This window comes from Populus nigra, chromosome 11, assembly GCF_951802175.1.
Source record: "Populus nigra chromosome 11, ddPopNigr1.1, whole genome shotgun sequence".
NCBI lineage: Eukaryota > Viridiplantae > Streptophyta > Magnoliopsida > Malpighiales > Salicaceae > Populus > Populus nigra.
The window spans coordinates 2,004,057-2,023,526 of record NC_084862.1 but is presented as its reverse complement, the minus strand read 5'-3'; the positions used below and the strand labels follow the sequence as shown (position 1 = coordinate 2,023,526).

Here is a 19,470-nt window from a genome sequence, read left to right as displayed (position 1 = left end):
GGATTTAAGAAATCATAACTTTTTTTTAATTATTTTTAATTATATATATCCTCATTTGTATTTTCTTCTTCATTTCCTCATAGATAAGTCTTTTCTTAGATAAGCAAACTTCATAAGCAGCCTTTCTATCAATTCATGTTTTCTTCAATTAAACTTCAAATTTCTAACAAAAAAAATCATATAAAATGAGTTCAAAAATTCAATTTGTTTATCGTTCTATAGATTGTGATAAATATTTTATATTTTTATTTTTTCGTGAAAAATTATTTGCTGATTTAATGAAAAAGTTGTGCTCCATTTCTTGGACCCTAGTTGTGTTCTATGCAAAGAGTTAATTTGAGTTTTGTAAGAACTAATTTGAGTTTTGTAACCTTTTCAAAAGCCACAATTTTTAAATCTCTAACTCGAAGAGTTAATTTGATGACTTATTAAGTCGAAGAAGGCAAATGAATTATTTAATTAATTTTAAAACCACAGGGACTAAATAATTGATTTTGATAAACTACATGGATTAAGTTATAATTATCTAGTAAAATAACCAAACTAGGACTATTTGTCCCTCCATAGAGATAAAAATGAAAACAGATTTTGACTTCAATTTCAAAAGATAGAAGAAGAAGAATAAGAGGAGAAAGATAATGCTACAGTCCTCTGAACTACAGCTTTTCCAGACCTTTAATGGCCTCCAACGCATTGCTAAAACCCATCAGTTCAAGGTAACCAAACTTACCATGATTGTAGATGTGTCAATTCTGCAGATTTTGGTGTTTATGTTTTATATGCTTTCAAAGATTAATTTCAGTTTGTTTCTTGTTAATTTCACAAAATACTACTATATCTTACAGTTTAATATTTTTTAGGATCCGGGTTCAAATCGGTTTGCTTGAATTGCGTTGAATTCTATATAAAGCTTAGAACTTGGCCAGTTGGTCTTTCTTATTGTTTTTGGATTACATTGTACATGAAGTAGAAGTTTTGCTTATTAGTTTGGTAATGTGTACCACAGGCATGGTTTTTAGATCAATTTGGAGTACTTCATGATGGAAAACAACCTTATCCTGGTGCAATTTCAACATGTATGTGCTTATTCATTAGTTTTGGCATCTGGATCAGTACTTTGCTGATGTTGCTATAAAATTTTATGTTGAAAGTGGTTTCTATTTCTTGTATTGGTGGCAGTGCAAAAGCTAGCTACTACCGGTGCCAAAATGGTGATTATAAGTAATTCTTCGCGGCGTGCATCTACAACAATGGAGAAAATGAAGAGTCTTGGATTTGATACTTCTTTATTTCTCGGAGCCATTACCAGTGGAGAATTAACACATCAATATTTGCAGAGGTTAGTTATTCAGCTTTATGGAGTTGAGGAATTATGTTCAATGTTTGGTGTTGTTTTGGTGATTGAAAAGACTGTTGCTTTTTTGTGTTTATGCGGTATCAATTTTGTGTACTGAATTTTCATGTATTTTCACTAATATCCTTACATATAGGGTACCAAATTTTGTTGAAAAGAAGTGGACTTTATATCTAATACTATTACAGAAATGTTGATTGGTTTGAAACCCTGCAATATCCTTATTTGTGAAAATTTGTGAAAAAGAATCCATCTTCAATGATTGAAAAACAGAATGATGGGAACACTTATCTCTACCCTCCTCCTCCAGGATCCATCCTTCAAAGTGATTGATAATTCTGCCATTTAGGGAAGATATCAATGGCATTTCTAAAATGGGAAAGATTTTGTTTTTTTTAAAAAAACCATTTTATAAGCCAAGCTTCTTCCTTTTGACTTAGTTATGCCATAGTTTATGGTTTATACATCTTTTAAATGCACGTAAATACATATAGATTTCCTGATTCAAATGTTGAAATTGATAGGAGAGATGATGATTGGTTTGCAGCATTAGGAAAATCTTGCATTCACATGACTTGGAAGGGCAGAGGTGCCATATCTCTTGAGGTGTGTGGTTTGGTTGAATTCTTTTCCACACTGTTTCTCTGGTTTCTTTTTTTCATTTACACTTCTAGTTTGCCTTACCCCCGCCCCCTCTCTCCTCCTTCCCTTCTCTCTCTTCCTAAGTAAACAAAGACATTGGACATGACTAAACAAACCAGGAAGCACCCATTACGTGATCACAAGATCTTCTGCAACTCTTTTTGTAGGCAATTTCTCCATCTGTAATTTTTCTTTTCTTTGGCTCTGAACAGAATTTTGGAATAGATTTCTGTTCAACCTGAACTATCTTTGAGTAGATAATCTACTGATCACTGCATTTTCTCTAGTTATGCTAGGTGATTGTGTCAAGAGCCATGAATGATCCATTGGATCTAATTAGCAGACTTACAGTTGATAATCTTGATTATTCAAGTGTCAGAAGACCTTAGACACTCAGAGTCAGACTCATAATTAATACTCTGCTTTTATGCCCATTTTTTCCTTGCAGGGCTTAGGCTTACAAGTTGTTGACAAGGTTGAAGAAGCTGAGTTTCTTTTGGCTCATGGCACTGAAGCATTGGGGCTGTCTTCTGGTGCTTCTTGCTCTATGACTCTTGAGGAGCTTGAGAAAGTATTGGAGCGCTGTGCTGCTAAACAAATTCCTATGGTAGTAGCCAATCCAGACTTTGTAACTGTTGAAGCTAGAGACTTGCGAGTCATGCCTGGTAAATATTTTGAGTCGTCTTATCCTCCTGTTTACAGAATTCATTCTTAATCAGAAATGACTGTCTCTGTGAATGGGAGCTTAGCATGGAAGTCTCATTTCAATGGAGATGTAGTTCTGTTTCTTGTTTAGTTTCTAATAACCTAAATGTTTGGTTTTTTTCCAAAAATCCCAATGCCCTTGTGAAATTAGAGAAGCCATGTATGAAATCTTTATTAAATGAGATGGGCTTTTCTACTAAAATTCCCTTGAAGATGTTTCTTGGTAATCTAGTAGCAATGGTATATTTTTTGGGGGATCCTTTCTCTTCCATAGTGTATTTCCTTTCCTTTCGTTAGTTTCTTCTTTTATCTAAATAAAGCAGCAAAATGCATAGCCATAAACCTAATGTTCTATGATGAAATGAACAAATTGCGGTTGATTGACTTTGTCTGGCATATGATTTTAATAGGAAAATTTCAATTTTTTTTGATAATTTGTGATCAATTTGTCAAGAAAATATGAACAACTACTCCTCTATTTATTGCTTGAATAATAATATAAATTTAGGAGTTAGCTACTCTTTGCATTCTTTCTCATTTTCTCACCCCTTATATATAGATCAACTTGTAAGAAAAACTAAAAAAAATAAAAATATGGAGAGATTTATTTTGTTAACTCTTGTGATACAAGTTGTGCTATCTTGTTAGGTACATTGGCTGCCAAGTATGAGAAGCTTGGTGGTGAAGTGAAATGGATGGGCAAGCCAGATAAGGTGATGTTTCTGCATATTATTCTTGTTAGTTCTTACTCTTAATTCGGAAATGCTTATCATATCCTTTGGTGATAGGGACAACAATGTATTTGCCTCAAATTGCAAGTACAAACTAGCATTGAATTTTTAATTTTTGTGCTATGAACTACTGCTATTTCCTTTATTTTTAAATATTCTATACGAAATACAGATTAAGCGGTTAAAATCACTCACTGGCATTTGACTTTTTAGTTTGAGATGTTCAGGAATGATCTACATTTTGCTCATATTTTATATAATTAGTGTATTCCCTTATGGAAAAGCTGTTGTTATCACTTTCTTTATCATATCATTGCTGTTTTTTTTCTTTCTTGGTTATACATTTCCTTTGGCTGCTCTGATTACTGTATCAACTCTTTGGCAGATAATCTATAAATCTGCTATGGAATTGGCTGGTGTTGATGCTTTTGATTCTATAGCTGTGGGTGATTCTCTTCACCATGATATCAAAGGTGCAAATGCTTCTGGGATCCGGTCAGCATTTATAACTGGTGGGATTCATGCAACTGAACTTGGAGTCAATAGTTTTGGAGAAGAAGCAGCTTTATCTTCTGTGCAGGCCCTTGCATCCAAATATGATGCATACCCATCATTTGTTTTACCATCATTTACATGGTAGAAACTCATGCTGGTAAACATATCTCATTTGCTATCTTTAATTTTTGGATGTTTGTCCCTTTTAATGAAGCTATCTATAAGGCTAAACTCATTGCAAGTCAAGCATTGAAAAATTATCAATGAGCAAGCAATTAAGTTGTCTCTTTTACACTATTATAATATGTTTATCTTCTCTTGGTTCTGCTTCATTCATCCTCTACCTTTTCTTGACATGCTTACTCAGCTCTCTGCACTCCTTGCTTGCTCTTCATTTTGGATATTCATGAGTAGTTTTCGTGGGGATCTGGGTAGATTGGCTTATGTTGAAGCAAACATCTTTTACTTTGTTTCAGATTCTAATGCCTTGTCCACATGGTCTAGATTAGGTTTTTTTTTATGTTCAATATGTATCATGAATCGAAATTACGACTTTGAATTGCTTATTTAACTGTTTTCAAACAAGCACATAAAGATTCAATCACATTGCATAATAAATTACACAAACAATATTCATATCTGTTGTCTTTCAAGTATTCTCCCTCGACTACACCATTCTCTTATGATCACCACTTAGAGGTTGCAAAATATTTATTTTTTGCTAGTTTTCTAGCATTATTTGAGAGTAAAAGATATTCATATTCAAGTAGCACTAACTCATCACATGGAGTTGATTATACGTCTCATCATGCCGCTTCCTAAGTTCTGTCTTCATGTTGCTTCATGAGTCTGACAGATTGCATTGGTTTGCTCTGCCCCTCCTCCCATTTGTTGCAGTAATTTACTTCTATAAATAATTAATATTCTTTTCTGGGGCCTCCAGGTTTTTCTTAAAAAAGACAATTGACAATTTCTTTTTTTTTCCTTTCCAAAACATAATTTTCATTAATTCCTCTCCAAATCACCAGTTGATTGTGTTCTGACACAGAGCGGATCAATTTTTTAAAATATTAAAAAATATTAAAAACATGAATAATTTTTTAACTGTGTTATTAAATCTAATTTAATAGATAAAAATAAATAAACTAAAAAAATCAATAAAACAAAAACCATACCCAACCCTATTTGGATTATTAAACAACTCAATGCTAACTTACCTAAAGAAAAACAAAAAAAAAAGGTCGAACTTCTAAAACTAAATAGAAAACATCAGCTTAAAAAATAGAGAAAAAAATCCAAGCAAACCTAGACAAACTTTCTAAACATAGTCTAATCTAAAAAAATACAACTTATTAAATCATGAACCCGAGTTCAATTAAGAAACTTAAATGTCATTCAATTTGATTTTAAATGATAAAATCATTGAAAAAACTATTAAAAAAAATCTTGCAAAAGAAAAGGAACAACAAAAAAAAAATGGTGCTAAAATTTGACAAGCAAAGACCCAATAAGGATGAAATCTAAAAAAAATTATCGCAAACTAAAAATATTTGTAATATGATAAATTATTTGTAATATGATAAATTATTTATAGATTGAAAAACGGTAGGGGTGAAATAGAAAAAAAATTGTTGTGGGCTAACCCAATAAAATCAAATTGAAAAAAACAAGAAACCAAAAGTTAAAAAAAGAGAATTAAACCGAAAAACAATAACAAAATAAAAGTTAAAAAAAAGGATAAAAATTAAGCCTATCAATTCAGAAAAAAGAAAAAAAAAAGTAAACCTCTTAAACCTAGTCTAATATTTAAAAATTGAATCCTGTGAAATCTTTTACCTGGATTTAATCAAGAAGTATAATTCTCCACTAATTTAATTTTGAAGGATGGGATCAGTAGAAAAATATTAATAAAAAAACATGTAAAAGCAACAAAAAGAATAAGGATAAAACTTGATAAGAAAAACCAAAGGAGGATGCAATTTAATGAAAAAAATAAAAATAATCTCAAATAAAATAAATATTAATTAAAAAAATAAGAACTAAAATTTAAAGATTAAAAAAATTATAGGGGATGAAATTGAAAACATCTGTAAAAACCAAGTAAATTTGAACAAACATCCTAAGTATGATCAAATCTTAAAAAACTCGCAACTTATGAAACCATGGATTCAGGTTCTATTAAGAAATTTATTATAAATCAGTTTAAAATATAAATTTAAAAAACTTATGAAGAAAAAAAAAATAACAAAAAAAACTTTGAGTGAACTTGACCGGGACAACAAATCAAATATATAACTTATAACATAAAATTGAAAGAATTTAAAAAAAAAAGAAAAATAAAAAAATATCAGTAAAAAAAATATTAAAAAACACTTTTAGAAAATGAAAATTAATTCTGGCTAATCCTTCGTATAAAATGACAAGAGGCAAAATAGTGAAAAGACTAATGATGAAAAGGTAAAATAGTAATTATACTATTACAATAAATAGAAATATACATCTTGAAACATCGCCGGGGGATTAGTTTATTTGGAAAATAATATACTACTTTGCAATATGCTCAATAGCTACATCAAGTAGCAATCAAACACTGCTTTGAAATATTCAATAACCGATAGAGATCTTGACGTGTAGCCCAGGCAACAAGATCTTCAAGTCGTGAGCAATTGTCTAGCAAAGTTTCAAGTCTATAATAAGAAGGCGAGTAGTCTCTTTGAATATCCAAGTCTACGGCGACTTTGAAAGAGACTTAACTGATCAAGTGAGATGCTAGCATATTCTACCATGCTTGTTTACACACACAAGTATTTATGTTTGTATGTTCTTCAATTCTCTCAATTGATTTATTCTATGAATCCTGCTCCCTCAAGATTAAGCAACTTTGCTCAACTTTTATCTTCTTCCATCAAGAAGAATCTTAAAACCATGTCGTTGTTTCTAATTACTTTGTTAATGCTTACTTCACAACATGTTTCTGCTTCAAGTACTGATCATCAACAAGCTGCTGGAGGAGTGCTAGAAGTGGAGGCATTACTCAAATGGAGAAAAAGCCTCAGTGGCCAAGGTCAATCTGTTCTCTCTTCATGGAAACCCGTTCCCGGATCAAACATGAGCCCATGCACTTGGTCTGGGATCCACTGCAATGATGGTGGAAGTGTCTTCACCATAAACCTAACCAATTTCCAGTTGAAAGGCACGCTTGATGACTTCAACTTCTCATCCTTCCATAATCTGTCTTGTCTTGATCTCCAACACAATTCCCTCAAAGGAAATATCCCTCCTCATATCAGTAATCTATCCAAGCTTACCATTCTCAATCTGGGTTATAATCAATTCACCGGATATATTCCTCGGGATATAGGAACTATGACGAAACTCAATGTCTTGAGCTTCTCAAACAATCTTCTTCTGGGTTCTATTCCTGCTACTGTTGAAAACTTATCCAATCTTTCAGTACTAAACCTTGCCAACAATCGCCTATCCGGCTCAATCCCACCGGAGCTTGGAAGGTTGAAATCCCTCAGTGAGCTTCGCTTGAATTTAAATGACTTGACGGGTGCAATCCCTGCCTCTATAGGTGATCTCATAGGCCTCAAGGTTTTGTCTCTCTATGGAAACCACTTGTCTGGTCCACTACCTCCAGAGATCAACAAGCTTACCAATTTGACGTTGTTCTTTTTGTCAAACAATAGCATTTCTGGTTTGTTACCTGAAAAAATTTGTCATGGAGGCATACTCGAAGATTTTTGTGCAAGTAACAATCGCTTTACGGGTACTATTCCTAAAGGTCTGAAGAACTGCACAAGCTTATCTAGACTTCGACTTGACAGGAACAACCTCGTTGGAAACATATCAGAAGACTTTGGTGTGTACCCAAATCTTGATTACATTGATTTGAGCTACAATAATTTTCATGGACAAGTATCACCAAATTGGGGAAAATGCCAGCGGCTCACAAGCTTGAAAATATCCAACTGTCATGTCACTGGTGTGATACCGCCAGAGCTCGGAGAGTCAACAGCTCTGCACTATTTAGACCTTTCTTCAAATAAACTTGAAGGCAGAATACCAAATGAGTTAGGAAAGCTGAAGTCGCTGTTCAATCTAACTTTGAGTTTCAATAGTCTCTCAGGCAAGATTCCTCCTGAAATTGGATCGTTGCCTGATCTTTCCTATCTTGATCTAGCAGCAAACAATCTAAGTGGCACCATACCCAAACAACTTGGTAAATGCTCAAAGATGCTTTACTTAAATTTGAGCAACAACAGTTTTCATGATGGCATTCCTGCTGAAATCGGGAATTTGGTGTCTCTGCAAGTTCTGCTAGATCTTAGTAGAAACTTGCTTTCTGGGGAAATTCCGTGGCAACTTGGGAATTTGATCAAATTGGAAGTTTTGGTACTCTCTCACAATAACTTCACTGGTTTCATTCCATCCACAATGGACCAGATGCAGAGTTTGAGAATAGTTGACCTATCCTACAATGAGTTGGAAGGTCCAATTCCAAAAAGCAAAGCCTTCCAAGAAGCACCACCAGAAGCATTTACACACAACAAAGGCTTGTGTGGCAACCGTACTAGCTTGATGAATTGTCCTCCTCCCGTAAACACCACGAAAGACCGCAAGCATCTACTACTCCTGATCGTCCTTCCTGTTTCTGGAGCTTCATTCTTCTTGACCATTCTTATTGGTTTTGTCTGTATTCTAAGAAAAGAATGGAGGAAGAGCATGAGAAACAAGCTCATTGATTCACAGCAAGGAAATTTGTTTACTATCTGGAGCTATGATGGGAAGCTAGTATATGAAGACATCAATGGAGTAACTGAGGGTTTTAATGCCAAGTACTGCATTGGAGTGGGAGGACATGGAAGTGTTTACAAAGCCAAGCTGTCAACAGGTCAGATTGTAGCAGTGAAGAAGCTTCACCCATTGCAGTATACAAGATCGGACGATCTGAAGACATTTGAGAGTGAAATTCAAGCGTTGAATAAAATTCGACACAGAAACATTGTGAAGCTTCATGGTTTCTGCTTGCATGCCAAGCAATCATTTTTGGTTTATGAGTACTTGGAAAGGGGAAGCTTAGCTCGGATCCTGGATAATGTAGAACAGGCTAAAGAGCTGGATTGGTCTAAGAGAATCAATATTGTCAAAGGGGTTGTGAATGCTCTTTGTTACATGCATCACGATTGCAAGCCGCCTATTATTCATCGTGACATATCTAGTAGCAACATATTGTTGGATCGCAAATATGAAGCTCGGGTGTCTGATTTTGGCACTGCTAGACTTATAAAGCTTGATTCTTCGAACTGGACAGGGCTTGCTGGCACTTACGGATACATTGCACCAGGTAACATGAATCTTATCATAAGTCTTGAAATGCAAACTTAATTTTCCCTCGTTATTTTCCTATTTTTAACGGTTCATTTCTCTTCGAAATCGTGGGTCTGCAGAACTCGCTTACACGATGAAGGTCACTGAGAAATGCGATGTATATAGCTTCGGAGTTGTTGCACTGGAAATAATTATGGGGCATCATCCTGGTGAACTAATAGGTTCTCTTTCAACTTTGTCAACATCTTCGGAATGGAATCCCGGGAGTACTACGTTGTTGAAAGATTTGTTGGACAAACGCCTAGAAACTCCTGCTCGTGAATTGGCTGTCCAAGTTGCCATAATTATCAAGCTCGGATTCACATGCATCAATGCCGATCCAAAATCTCGCCCCACGATGCCTCAGGTTTCTCAAGAGGTATCGATTTCAAGGCTTGATATCTCCTCCGCGCCATGGCACACACTTACTTTAGGAGAGCTTGTGAATCTTGGTTTGCAAGTAGAGGAACCGTAACGGTGTAAAGTGCCGCTGAGGACCACAACTTGTGTGTGTATTTATCCTTAACAATGTAACTTCTATTACCGTCAATCAACTTCTGAGGCTAGTGTAAATCATTTTTAACCACAATTATTTTCTTAAATTATCTATTACCGAGAACGAGTATTGTGTACCCAAATATTAATAAAAAGTCATTTCTTGAGAACCTAATCATGATCCAAGAAATGACTAGAGCTAGTGTGTAGACGAGGGCTTCAAAGTATAGTTATAACAACCATATTGATACAAGGTTGGCGTTACGGATTAGGTACCAACCTGTGGATGTTTATTAGGGTTTTTTTAAATTTAAAATAATGTGTTTTTGATTTTTTTTAAAAGAAAATCTAAAATAATATTGTTTTGGATAAATTTTACAAAAAAAAAATAATTGGGTCACTTTTCGCAGATTGATCATCAAGTCACTCAGATTTAACCATATTAACTCCATAATTAATTCAAAATAAAACCTGACTCGAGTCGTATTAAAGAACCAATTCAACCCAATAACTTAAACTGTTAGGTGAGGTCACAAGATATGATTTATATTTTTCTCTAACACACCCCCTCAAGTGAAAGCCCTTTAAGTTTAAAACTTGCACAGACTCATATTACCTTGTGCTGAATTTTTATAAAATAAATAGAGATGGTGAGATTCGAATTTGTAACCGCTTGATCGTCAAGGCTCTGATACTATGTTAAAGAACCATATTAAACCAAAAGCTTAAGCTGTTAAGTAAATTCATAGAATATAATTTATATTATTTTTTAATAAATCAGGTCTAGAATCAGCATATCATCAGATCAACCAGTCCATCCAAGCTAAATTTGATAACCATGATTCAAAGGTTTAAAATGTGCATTAAAATTAACAATAATATATAAGGTTGGTTTAAAATGCGCATTAGGATTAACAATAATATCTAAGGTTTGGTTTTTAAATTACAAAGCTATTGATTTAGGTGGGCTGAAGCAAGTACAAGTCACAAGTGCTTTGTGTTTGATTAATATTTTAAGATAAAATTAAAAGACATACAAAAATAACAGAAATATGTTTGATTGGAAAGATAAAAATAGAAATATAAAATAAATTTATTTTTACAATAATTTTAAAATAAATAAAATATATTGTACCTATATATTATTTTTGTTATGATTGTAACTATACTCTAATTGGTGTTACACTTAGGTTTCATGTGCTAGGAAGGCTGAAAAGTCACACATGTGATAATCACATAGACTTATGATGTTAGAATTTTACAACTTTCATTTTCAAATGACAAATTGAAAGTTAAGAAACGGATCCCCGCAGAGAAAATTGAAAGAGTGGGAGGGGCCATTTTTCCACATTTGTGGTGCTCGATCGGGATACATAAAATCAAAGTCAAAGATTTTTTTTATTTTTATTCTACTAAACTGTCTTCTGACTTTTTTAAAAATCTCAACTTTAGAAAATGAAAATGTGGACAACAACCAGTAGTAGAACGAAATAATGGCAAGTGTTTGTGCAGTGGCTATCATGGCCGACTCAAAACATCAAGACATCATTGTCAAGCTTGTCTTCGGAATATGAAAGCTTCCGTCTTTAACAATATTGTCGTTTAATGCTTATTTTAATCAACAATCCATATATCATTCTAATAATTTAATCAAATGATTAATTGATTCTTATTTGATTTTTTCTCTCCTTTGCTGTCTCACACACACACACACACTTACACTTGGGAGTTGCTAATATCTTTTTGCAAGATGTTGGACTTATGCTATCTACATTTAACCAAATGGACAATGCTCAGATTTGAAAAAAAATAAAATAAAAAATAATAATTCCGGATGTTTGGACATGTCCCAGACGGTTGGACTTTTTCCAACCTGGTTGGCGTTTTCAATGGCTGGAATTCTAGCTTCAATGGCTAAAATTTGAGCTCAAGTTCGATCCCAAACGACTGGAATTTTAGTGTGAGATTGACACCAACCTTAGCCTGTCGTGTCTGGAGGCATCCTTCTATGTATTTTTCCTGGAAACTTTTCATGAACACAATTTCTGTTAGGTAAAGCAGATATTTTATGCAATGACAATGACCATCATAATTATTTCCACCAATGATACAATCATTGCATGATACAACAACCAATAAAATCACGATGACCAGCCAATGGTAAACTAATTTCTCCACCAATAATTTTGTGTGGTATTCACATTCAATGAAGTGTGGCACAAACACGACAAATCATACCAAGTTCTTTCACTTTCACCGTTATCATAATAATGACACTAATAATTAAATGCTATGTCCTAAAAAAGAAGATTTGAAATATTTATTTACAGATGATACCTTCAATAGTTTACGAGGAAAGAGATATGCAACATGAACAAATAAAGAAAGATCTTCCTGATATATAAACCAAGATAAAATAATTTTCAAAATTATATTTTCATTTTTTAAATTTTCTGAATAAAAACAATGACTTTCTCTATACATGACTCTATAAAGAATCTCTATTGCAAAATCTCAATTTCTCCATTAAAATCTCATGACTCCATGAAAATTATTCATGGTAAAATCCTCAAATCTTCATTGAATTCTCCATATATCCATGTCTTTATTGAAATCTCAATACATGACTCCATGGAAAATCTCAATTGCAAGTTATGTATTAAAATATAACAGCTCCATACTCAATACTTTAACAATGCTTTCATGATTACAAAAGTAATTTTCATTTTCTAAATAAAATTTTTCTCTACTAGAACCTGATAAAATCTCATTTCTTTGCAGGAAAAAACTCCCATGTTAATAAAGATCATAAAGATAATATTTTTCATGCAAATAAAGATAAAGTTTATATAATAAACAATTTCTTCTTCTACTATTGCTCGTTAAAGTCTTTTAAACATAATTATTTAAAAGATCTAGAAGAAAAATGATAGTGTGCACATTAAATAATAATAATAATAATTTAGCTTTTTGGGTCAACCCAAACAGCTTGACTTTTTCTAATCTGGCTTTCCAGCCTGAATAGTTAGAATTTCAGTACGAGAACAATACCGATCTTGGTCTGTTAAATCCTACTTGGGTATGCTCTTTTATGTATTTATTTTTTTTGTTTTTAGAAGCCACGCTCATAAACTTTTCTTTCATATAATTTTCCTCCGCACACATAACTTTTACTATGAAGAACAAGTACCAAATGATAGCACACTAATTTCACTACCAATGATACATCTCCTTCCCTATATATATATATAAAGAAGTTCGGGAACTAAGTGTATAAAATACACCTAGTCATATGACAAAATCTAGATCCCATTCTTGGCCAAAATTTCACTTAGCCATTGAAAACTAGGAACATTCACTTATATTTAAGCCATGTCATTCTAAGCCTAGCCTATAATTTTTTTTTTTAAATATGTAATTTTTTTCATACACACTATACCCCTTTTATACTTAACTGACTTAAAACATGAAAGGGTCTTATGTTTCAACAAAAATCTTGTTTTGTCAGAATGCTCGTGAACTTACAATCAAGCTCAGCCACACCAACCGTCCAAGAGACCACCATGAAAAATCCTATTTTTATCCTTTTCCGACTTCATCATAAGGGCTCATATTAGTTTATACCAACATATTATAACTCCTTTGCTTCTGACAAAATTTCAAGCATTCTTGGAAGAGTAGTTTCCATCTGCACTCCATTTCCAAATGATATAATCATCGAATTTAAAGGGATAAACAGCACTGCAAATGGCACTCTACACAGCCACCATAGCATCAGATCTTGTAGGAGGCCAAAACCAATCATTGTGGGCAATATTAACAACTACCACCGTGGCATCAAAGGACCTCTCGATTCATTAGCAAGTCTCGCTCCAAGATTTTTCTCTTAAGGCCCAAAAGATGCTAGAAATCCTACCAAAGATGAGTGTCTTTTTAATTACCAATAATATGCTCAATTAAACACCAAGCAGTACTTCTTAATTCCAGCAATTGTCCCCACATTCAGGAACAATCAGCAAGGATTTTTAAACTCCGAACACAGACACCCTTGAGTTTGTAAGACTGCATCCAGGCCACCCACAAGGATCTATAATTGAAAACAATATACAAAATGTTTCTTAGAAAAACAGCAACATTCCATTCTTTTAATTTCTTTAATCTCTATAAAGAAAGGTATTGAGTGAAATAACATACTGTCAAAACGTAACAGTAAGGTTCCCTCTCTCTCTCTCCATATATATACCTTTCTTTATATCAAAGGCTTAAACACAGCTGCTGCCGTGGGTGGGTGAACTCCAATCAGCAGCTTTTATACAGTATCCTTAACAATCCCAATGCTCTTTCTTGTTTAGGGAGAGTAACAATGCTCCAAGCATCTTTGGCACTACGAGCAGAAGCATCTTTACCTTTCTAGAAAAGAGAATTACACTTCTTCGACAAGCCTCACCACCTTGGATGGAAGGACAAAGATGTAGCTCTAGTAATTTTGAACACTAAAAATTACTGAAGAGATCAACTGTAATCTTCCTACATAAGAAAACATTTTTAGGCCTAACGTTGCAGCTTCACATAAATTTTATCCGCGAGAGACTTGCAATCAACTGACGATACCGAAAAAAGAAAAAAGAAAAAGAAAGGTCTTCGGTCTGGGCTCCAGACAACTTTTTGTCTGCGGTCTGGGCTGCAGGCTGCTTGCAGCCCAGAAACGAGGGCCGCACAAGCAGCCCCCTCTCAGTATTATTTTTGTGATACACGCGTGTTATACTAAAAATATTATTTTACATTATTGAATCTATTTTTATCGCTCTCTAGTTCACACTGGAGAAATAAAGTATAAAGCATCACCCTATCAGCTGAAAAGCTAAGCTACGATATCCTATCGCTAAGCTACAGTAGCGTAAATCAAAGAATAATTTCTTGATTTAAGCGTGGAATCCAATCAAGTTTGGAGAGGCTCACCAACACAATAACACGAATCTCTTCTCAACACATAAAAAATTTATTTTATTTTTTATTGAATTTTATGCATTTGTCATTTAAAAATATTGAAGGTTTATTGTTCAAGGGACTTCTTTATTAGGATCAACACAAGTACAGAAATTATCGGCCAAATAAAATTAATATTTTTATATGAAGTTTTTTGACGAATTCATTATTAATGAAGTCAAGTTTTCATGAAATGAGAGAGTCTCCAAGTATCTAACAGGAAGACTACCAAGCTTTAGCCCAGAAATTCTTTGCAAACACTTAGCTGAGCAGGAAGAAATACCACTACAAAATATTTAGTTCTTCGAGGGGTTAAACTTAAATTTTAAAATTAAAAATTAATACTAGATTAACATTACCGGCATCCAGCATCCAATTATATAGTAATCAATCGTAAGTTTTGTTGTTAGTAAAATCACTCAAATTATAATTATTATTAAGAACATAGCTTAAATTAAATAATCTTTTAAAGAAATTAAAAATCTTATCTAAGAAACTACATGAATGGTTTAAGAAATGATTTTTTTTCTTTGAAAAATACACAAATATCATAAAACATAAGTAAAAAAGAAATAATAATCAAAGGTATTTCTCCCACCCTTTCAATATTTCAATTCTAATGAATTGTTCAATGTGCAGTTGCAACAAAGTTATTTTGTAAATTTTGATGACTAATTTATTTTTAGGTGAATCATACAAATTAATTAACATCTTAAATTATAGATCATTTAGATAGAGACTCTTTTTTTTTAGATGAACATCTCTTTTATTATATGAAACAATTAATATATAGACCCTATATTTTAATTTTAATTTTAATTGACATCCCTTATATATATATATATATTTTTTTTTTTGAATTTAATATATGAACTATGATGAGGGATCTCTCTTTTAGGTTTCAACCAATATTAACAATGATACCATCACTAAACTAATTAAAAGGGTTTAGCAATATGAGTTTATTATTTGTATCAATTTTAATCTTAATCATCACTAAATTTGACTATTTTAAGAGTTAGAAATTTTAAATTAAAAAATAAAAACCAGATTATTAATTTTGATTTTTGTTCAAAAATAGTTTTAGATATTAAAATATTGCTTGGAAGATTAAAATAATTATTTTAATAGTATTTTGAGTTGATTGAGGAGTCACAAATATAGAGTTTCAATACTTGTGGTGGAAAAAGAAGTTTAATTCAAACACATTATATATATATATATATATATATATATATATATATATATATATATATATATCCTATCAATGACCTTATATAATCCATAAAATAATCCAAAACAAATTCAATCCAAAACTAAAAACTTTTCCATGTTCGAATCAACCATCTCAAGTAAAGTGAAGGAAAAATAATCCAGAATAAATTCTTATCTTCAAATAAAATTCATTGATACTAAAATCAATCTCCCTCCTTACAATTAAAATTTGACAAGTTTTTCTCTTCTTTATTAAATTAGGAACTGAAAAATTAAAAAAAATAAAGTTTTATACCATAATTGAATTTTTGAAATATTGAGGGACCAAATTGTTATCATTTAAAAACTAAGATGACCAAAGTAAAGTTTTCAACCCATTTTTGAAATTACCACTCAATTTCTCCTTGTTTTACACCTTGTATCCTTTTTTTCCCCAGTTATGAGCATGCTTAACATTTTTTTGATAAAATTGGTAATGAAGGAAGGCATAAAAGGATGCAATTGAAGAGAAATAAACTTTGAGAACTAAATTGTAAAACAACTCCACTATAGATTGGTGCAATAAATTTTCCACGCGTTTTAAATTTCTAATATTTTTTGTATTTCGAACAATTATTTTTTATTTAAAAAATACTGAAGTCTGTAATAAATTGCTTTGAAAAAAAGTATAACATGTTTTGATTTCAAAACAAAACAAATCTTAATAAAATGATAGATCATAAATAAAACATAATTATTAAACCTGTCACCTCAATAATAAATATAGAATCAAGCGAGAATGAGGTTATAAATAAACCATGTAGTATATTTATTAAACCTGTCTCCTCTATGAATTGATCTGGAATTTGATTGGTGCTGATTTTATTTTTAAAAAAGTATTATTCAAAAATTGAATTGGATGATCTGGTCATCTAAATATAAGTTTATGATGCTAAAGTAGAACAATTGCTTTTGCTTTCAAAATGGTAACTCAAAATTAAGCAAGGAATTTTATTTCTACGTAGAACAAACAATTTATAAAACCTTATATCGATATTTCAAGAGCTCATTTCGGTTTTATTTGTTTTTATATTTTAAAAATATATTTAAAAACTTTTGAAATTTTTTAATTTTTTTCTTTACTTTAAATTAATATATTTTTAATGTTTTTAAATTATTTTAATGCATTAATATTAAAAATATTAAAAATTAAAAAATATTATTTTAATATATTTATAAATAAAAAATCTTTTAAAAAATAACAACAAATACGCTTCTAAGCATCCTAATCAAGTAATCGGAGAGTGATCGGAGCTTTCTCTGAACACACAAGTCATTTCTGGAGCTTCAATGATTAGCAGTAGGGAAACCTCAAACATAGTCCAAAATATTTCGGTAGTATTACTTTTTCCTCCAAACAATTTTTTATATCAGTTTTGTCTCCATAAAATCTGGATTTCTCAAATGGATCCTTTTGTAAGAATTCCTTACTAGAAAATGTTAGATTCTTCTTATAGAATTGAGGAAGATATATAGTCCTTGATGCCATTTAAGCGTTTCCCATTGCACTCAAACATCGCATTCTCTTGCATGATTTCACTCGGACCATTTAACAAATGTATCAGTTTCATCTATAGTTTTAACCCGGTTTGACCTTACAGACCGATCCAGAACTAGAACAGAGCTAAGTTAAAGAAAAAACAAGGAAAAGAAAAAACCGGTATGACCCGGCAGGTTGATCCGGCGACCCGGTTAACCCGGCAAAATCCTGTTAAAAACTCGGTTGCAACCCATTGATCTTTGTTTATTTTTTGTTTTATTACTAAAACGACGCTGTTTTGATTTTCTAAAAGAAAAATTGACTTAAATGACCTGATGATCCAGTCAAAACGTAGAACTCGGGACTCAAACCGCACTTGACCAGACCTTAAAAGTATGGTTTCATCATAATGAAATATGTTGCTCTAAAGAAATTCAAAACAAAGTGTACAGTGAGATCAAATTTGAATGGAAAACCAACAAGGAACAAGCCTTCGTTGTTATACAGGATATTACCATACATGTGTAAACTTCCTTCTAACATCTATATATCTTACAGATTTCAAGAAATTGAACTCAGATTCTAAACTGTAATGCCAAGCGTCTTACTATCATTTTATGCTAAGTTTGGTGCTTTAGTACTGTTTAGAATTCCCAATTAGTCTGAGGATGATGAACTGCAAAATCCCATAGCTCTGAATCCAACTCTATTTCACTTGTGGATCCACTAATAAACCTGTTCAGTCTCTCAGTTACTCTTGCAGCTCCAAAACCATCAGCAGATCCCTTCATCTGCGCAAAATAAATTCAAATTGATCATCCAATTGTCAAGAAAACACGTTGAGGATTAGAAATGAATCAGCATAATGGATCAAATATAATTATTACCTGTGCATGGACTATATGGAAAAAGGAATCTCCAAGAGCTTGAAAATTAGCACTGACAACTTCTACACCTTCTTCATGAAGAATGCTAATAATCTCATAAAATAAGAACTGATTATCTAGCCCACTTGTCAAAACTATCTCTAGAGCTGAACCAATTTCATGGATTTTTAGCTGAGGTGATTTTGATGCAGCACTTGATATAGGATCAAAAGTGCATGTATATGATCCTTTTCTGCTTCTTGTTAAGCTTTCTTTCTTTTCCCTGGCTTTCTCCAACTTTTCCTCCAGACTCTTTATATAGTTTATTGCTCGATCTATCTGATCAGGCAGAGGTTGTGCTTCCTGCATATATACCCACAGCAAAAGGAAAAATATTTTCAATAATTTTGCAATTCAAGAAACAAAAAAGAACAAGAAATATCATCCAAAAGCAACTTGTAAATCCCAAATCTTTCTAATCCAAAACGCAATAATCTGTCTGCAATAACATGAGAGCAAGCACAGCTTGGCCTCTTCATGGGAGGTTAAAGACAGCAAGCTAGAATGAAACAATACAAGAAGACATGAATTTAGAGAGAGTGAAAGATGGAGAACCTTGAAGTTTGGATTAGGGAGGAGAGAATTGAGAGTGGAGTAAAGGCTTTTCATTTGATTTCTCCTATTTCTCTCAACGACTTTCCTCTCTGTTTTTGTACAAGAAATATTAGACCTCCTACTCCTACTCTGCATTATTGTCCCTCCAGTGTTTGCAACCATGACTCCCCTCGGAAACCTCAGAACAGAAGGGTGAAGATGGCAGATTCATTTACTTGACAAATATTTATAGACACCATCTAAACAATATTCTATGAAAATTCAATTTAAAAAAAAATTAATTTCTTTTTAAATTATATATATATATATATATATAAATTATTTTGACACACTAGTATTAAAATTAATTTTTTAAAAATAAAAAATATTATTTAAATTTATGTTTTAATAAAAATACTTTAAAAAATAATGAATATTTCATCCCAGCTTCCATGAAAAGAAACGAAAAGTTGAAGATAAAAAGAAAAAAAGAAA

General features: G+C 32.2%; 3 protein-coding genes across 3 annotated transcripts; 2 read left to right on the top strand and 1 right to left on the bottom strand.

The window, feature by feature from the left end:
- Positions 1-575: 575 nt before the first annotated feature.
- Positions 576-4,259, top strand: LOC133668063 (uncharacterized). The gene is made up of 7 exons (XM_062087806.1): positions 576-716; positions 1,007-1,076; positions 1,180-1,339; positions 1,879-1,960; positions 2,445-2,661; positions 3,350-3,414; positions 3,818-4,259. The coding sequence occupies exons 1-7, from the start codon at positions 639-641 to the stop codon at positions 4,070-4,072; spliced, it is 927 nt and encodes a 308-aa protein (XP_061943790.1). The 5' UTR covers positions 576-638; the 3' UTR covers positions 4,073-4,259.
- An 87-nt stretch (positions 4,260-4,346) lies between these two features.
- On the top strand, positions 4,347-9,970 carry LOC133668062 (probable leucine-rich repeat receptor-like protein kinase At1g35710). The gene is made up of 2 exons (XM_062087805.1): positions 4,347-9,277; positions 9,381-9,970. The coding sequence occupies exons 1-2, from the start codon at positions 6,694-6,696 to the stop codon at positions 9,773-9,775; spliced, it is 2,979 nt and encodes a 992-aa protein (XP_061943789.1). The 5' UTR covers positions 4,347-6,693; the 3' UTR covers positions 9,776-9,970.
- Positions 9,971-17,914: 7,944 nt separating this feature from the next.
- Positions 17,915-19,202, bottom strand: LOC133706169 (transcription factor bHLH162-like). Its single transcript, XM_062131646.1, has 3 exons — positions 18,997-19,202; positions 18,403-18,744; positions 17,915-18,306 (listed from the first exon to the last, which is right to left on the bottom strand). The coding sequence occupies exons 1-3, from the start codon at positions 19,156-19,158 to the stop codon at positions 18,160-18,162; spliced, it is 651 nt and encodes a 216-aa protein (XP_061987630.1). The 5' UTR covers positions 19,159-19,202; the 3' UTR covers positions 17,915-18,159.
- Between the last annotated feature and the right edge of the window lie 268 nt (positions 19,203-19,470).

What these genes read in the sequence shown, in the direction of transcription:
- LOC133668063 (XM_062087806.1), top strand. Translation starts at nt 639, where the DNA reads ATGCTACAGTCCTCTGAACTACAGCTTTTCCAGACCTTTAATGGCCTC. An exon ending in CTAAAACCCATCAGTTCAAG is followed by an intron (nt 717 to 1,006) that starts GTAACCAAACTT and finishes TGTGTACCACAG; the next exon opens with GCATGGTTTTTAGATCAATT. An exon ending in TCCTGGTGCAATTTCAACAT is followed by an intron (nt 1,077 to 1,179) that starts GTATGTGCTTAT and finishes TATTGGTGGCAG; the next exon opens with TGCAAAAGCTAGCTACTACC.
- LOC133668062 (XM_062087805.1), top strand. Translation starts at nt 6,694, where the DNA reads ATGCTAGCATATTCTACCATGCTTGTTTACACACACAAGTATTTATGT. An exon ending in TTACGGATACATTGCACCAG is followed by an intron (nt 9,278 to 9,380) that starts GTAACATGAATC and finishes GTGGGTCTGCAG; the next exon opens with AACTCGCTTACACGATGAAG.
- LOC133706169 (XM_062131646.1), bottom strand. Translation starts at nt 19,158, where the DNA reads ATGGTTGCAAACACTGGAGGGACAATAATGCAGAGTAGGAGTAGGAGG. An exon ending in TCCCTAATCCAAACTTCAAG is followed by an intron (nt 18,745 to 18,996) that starts GTTCTCCATCTT and finishes GTATATATGCAG; the next exon opens with GAAGCACAACCTCTGCCTGA. An exon ending in TCCATATAGTCCATGCACAG is followed by an intron (nt 18,307 to 18,402) that starts GTAATAATTATA and finishes TATTTTGCGCAG; the next exon opens with ATGAAGGGATCTGCTGATGG.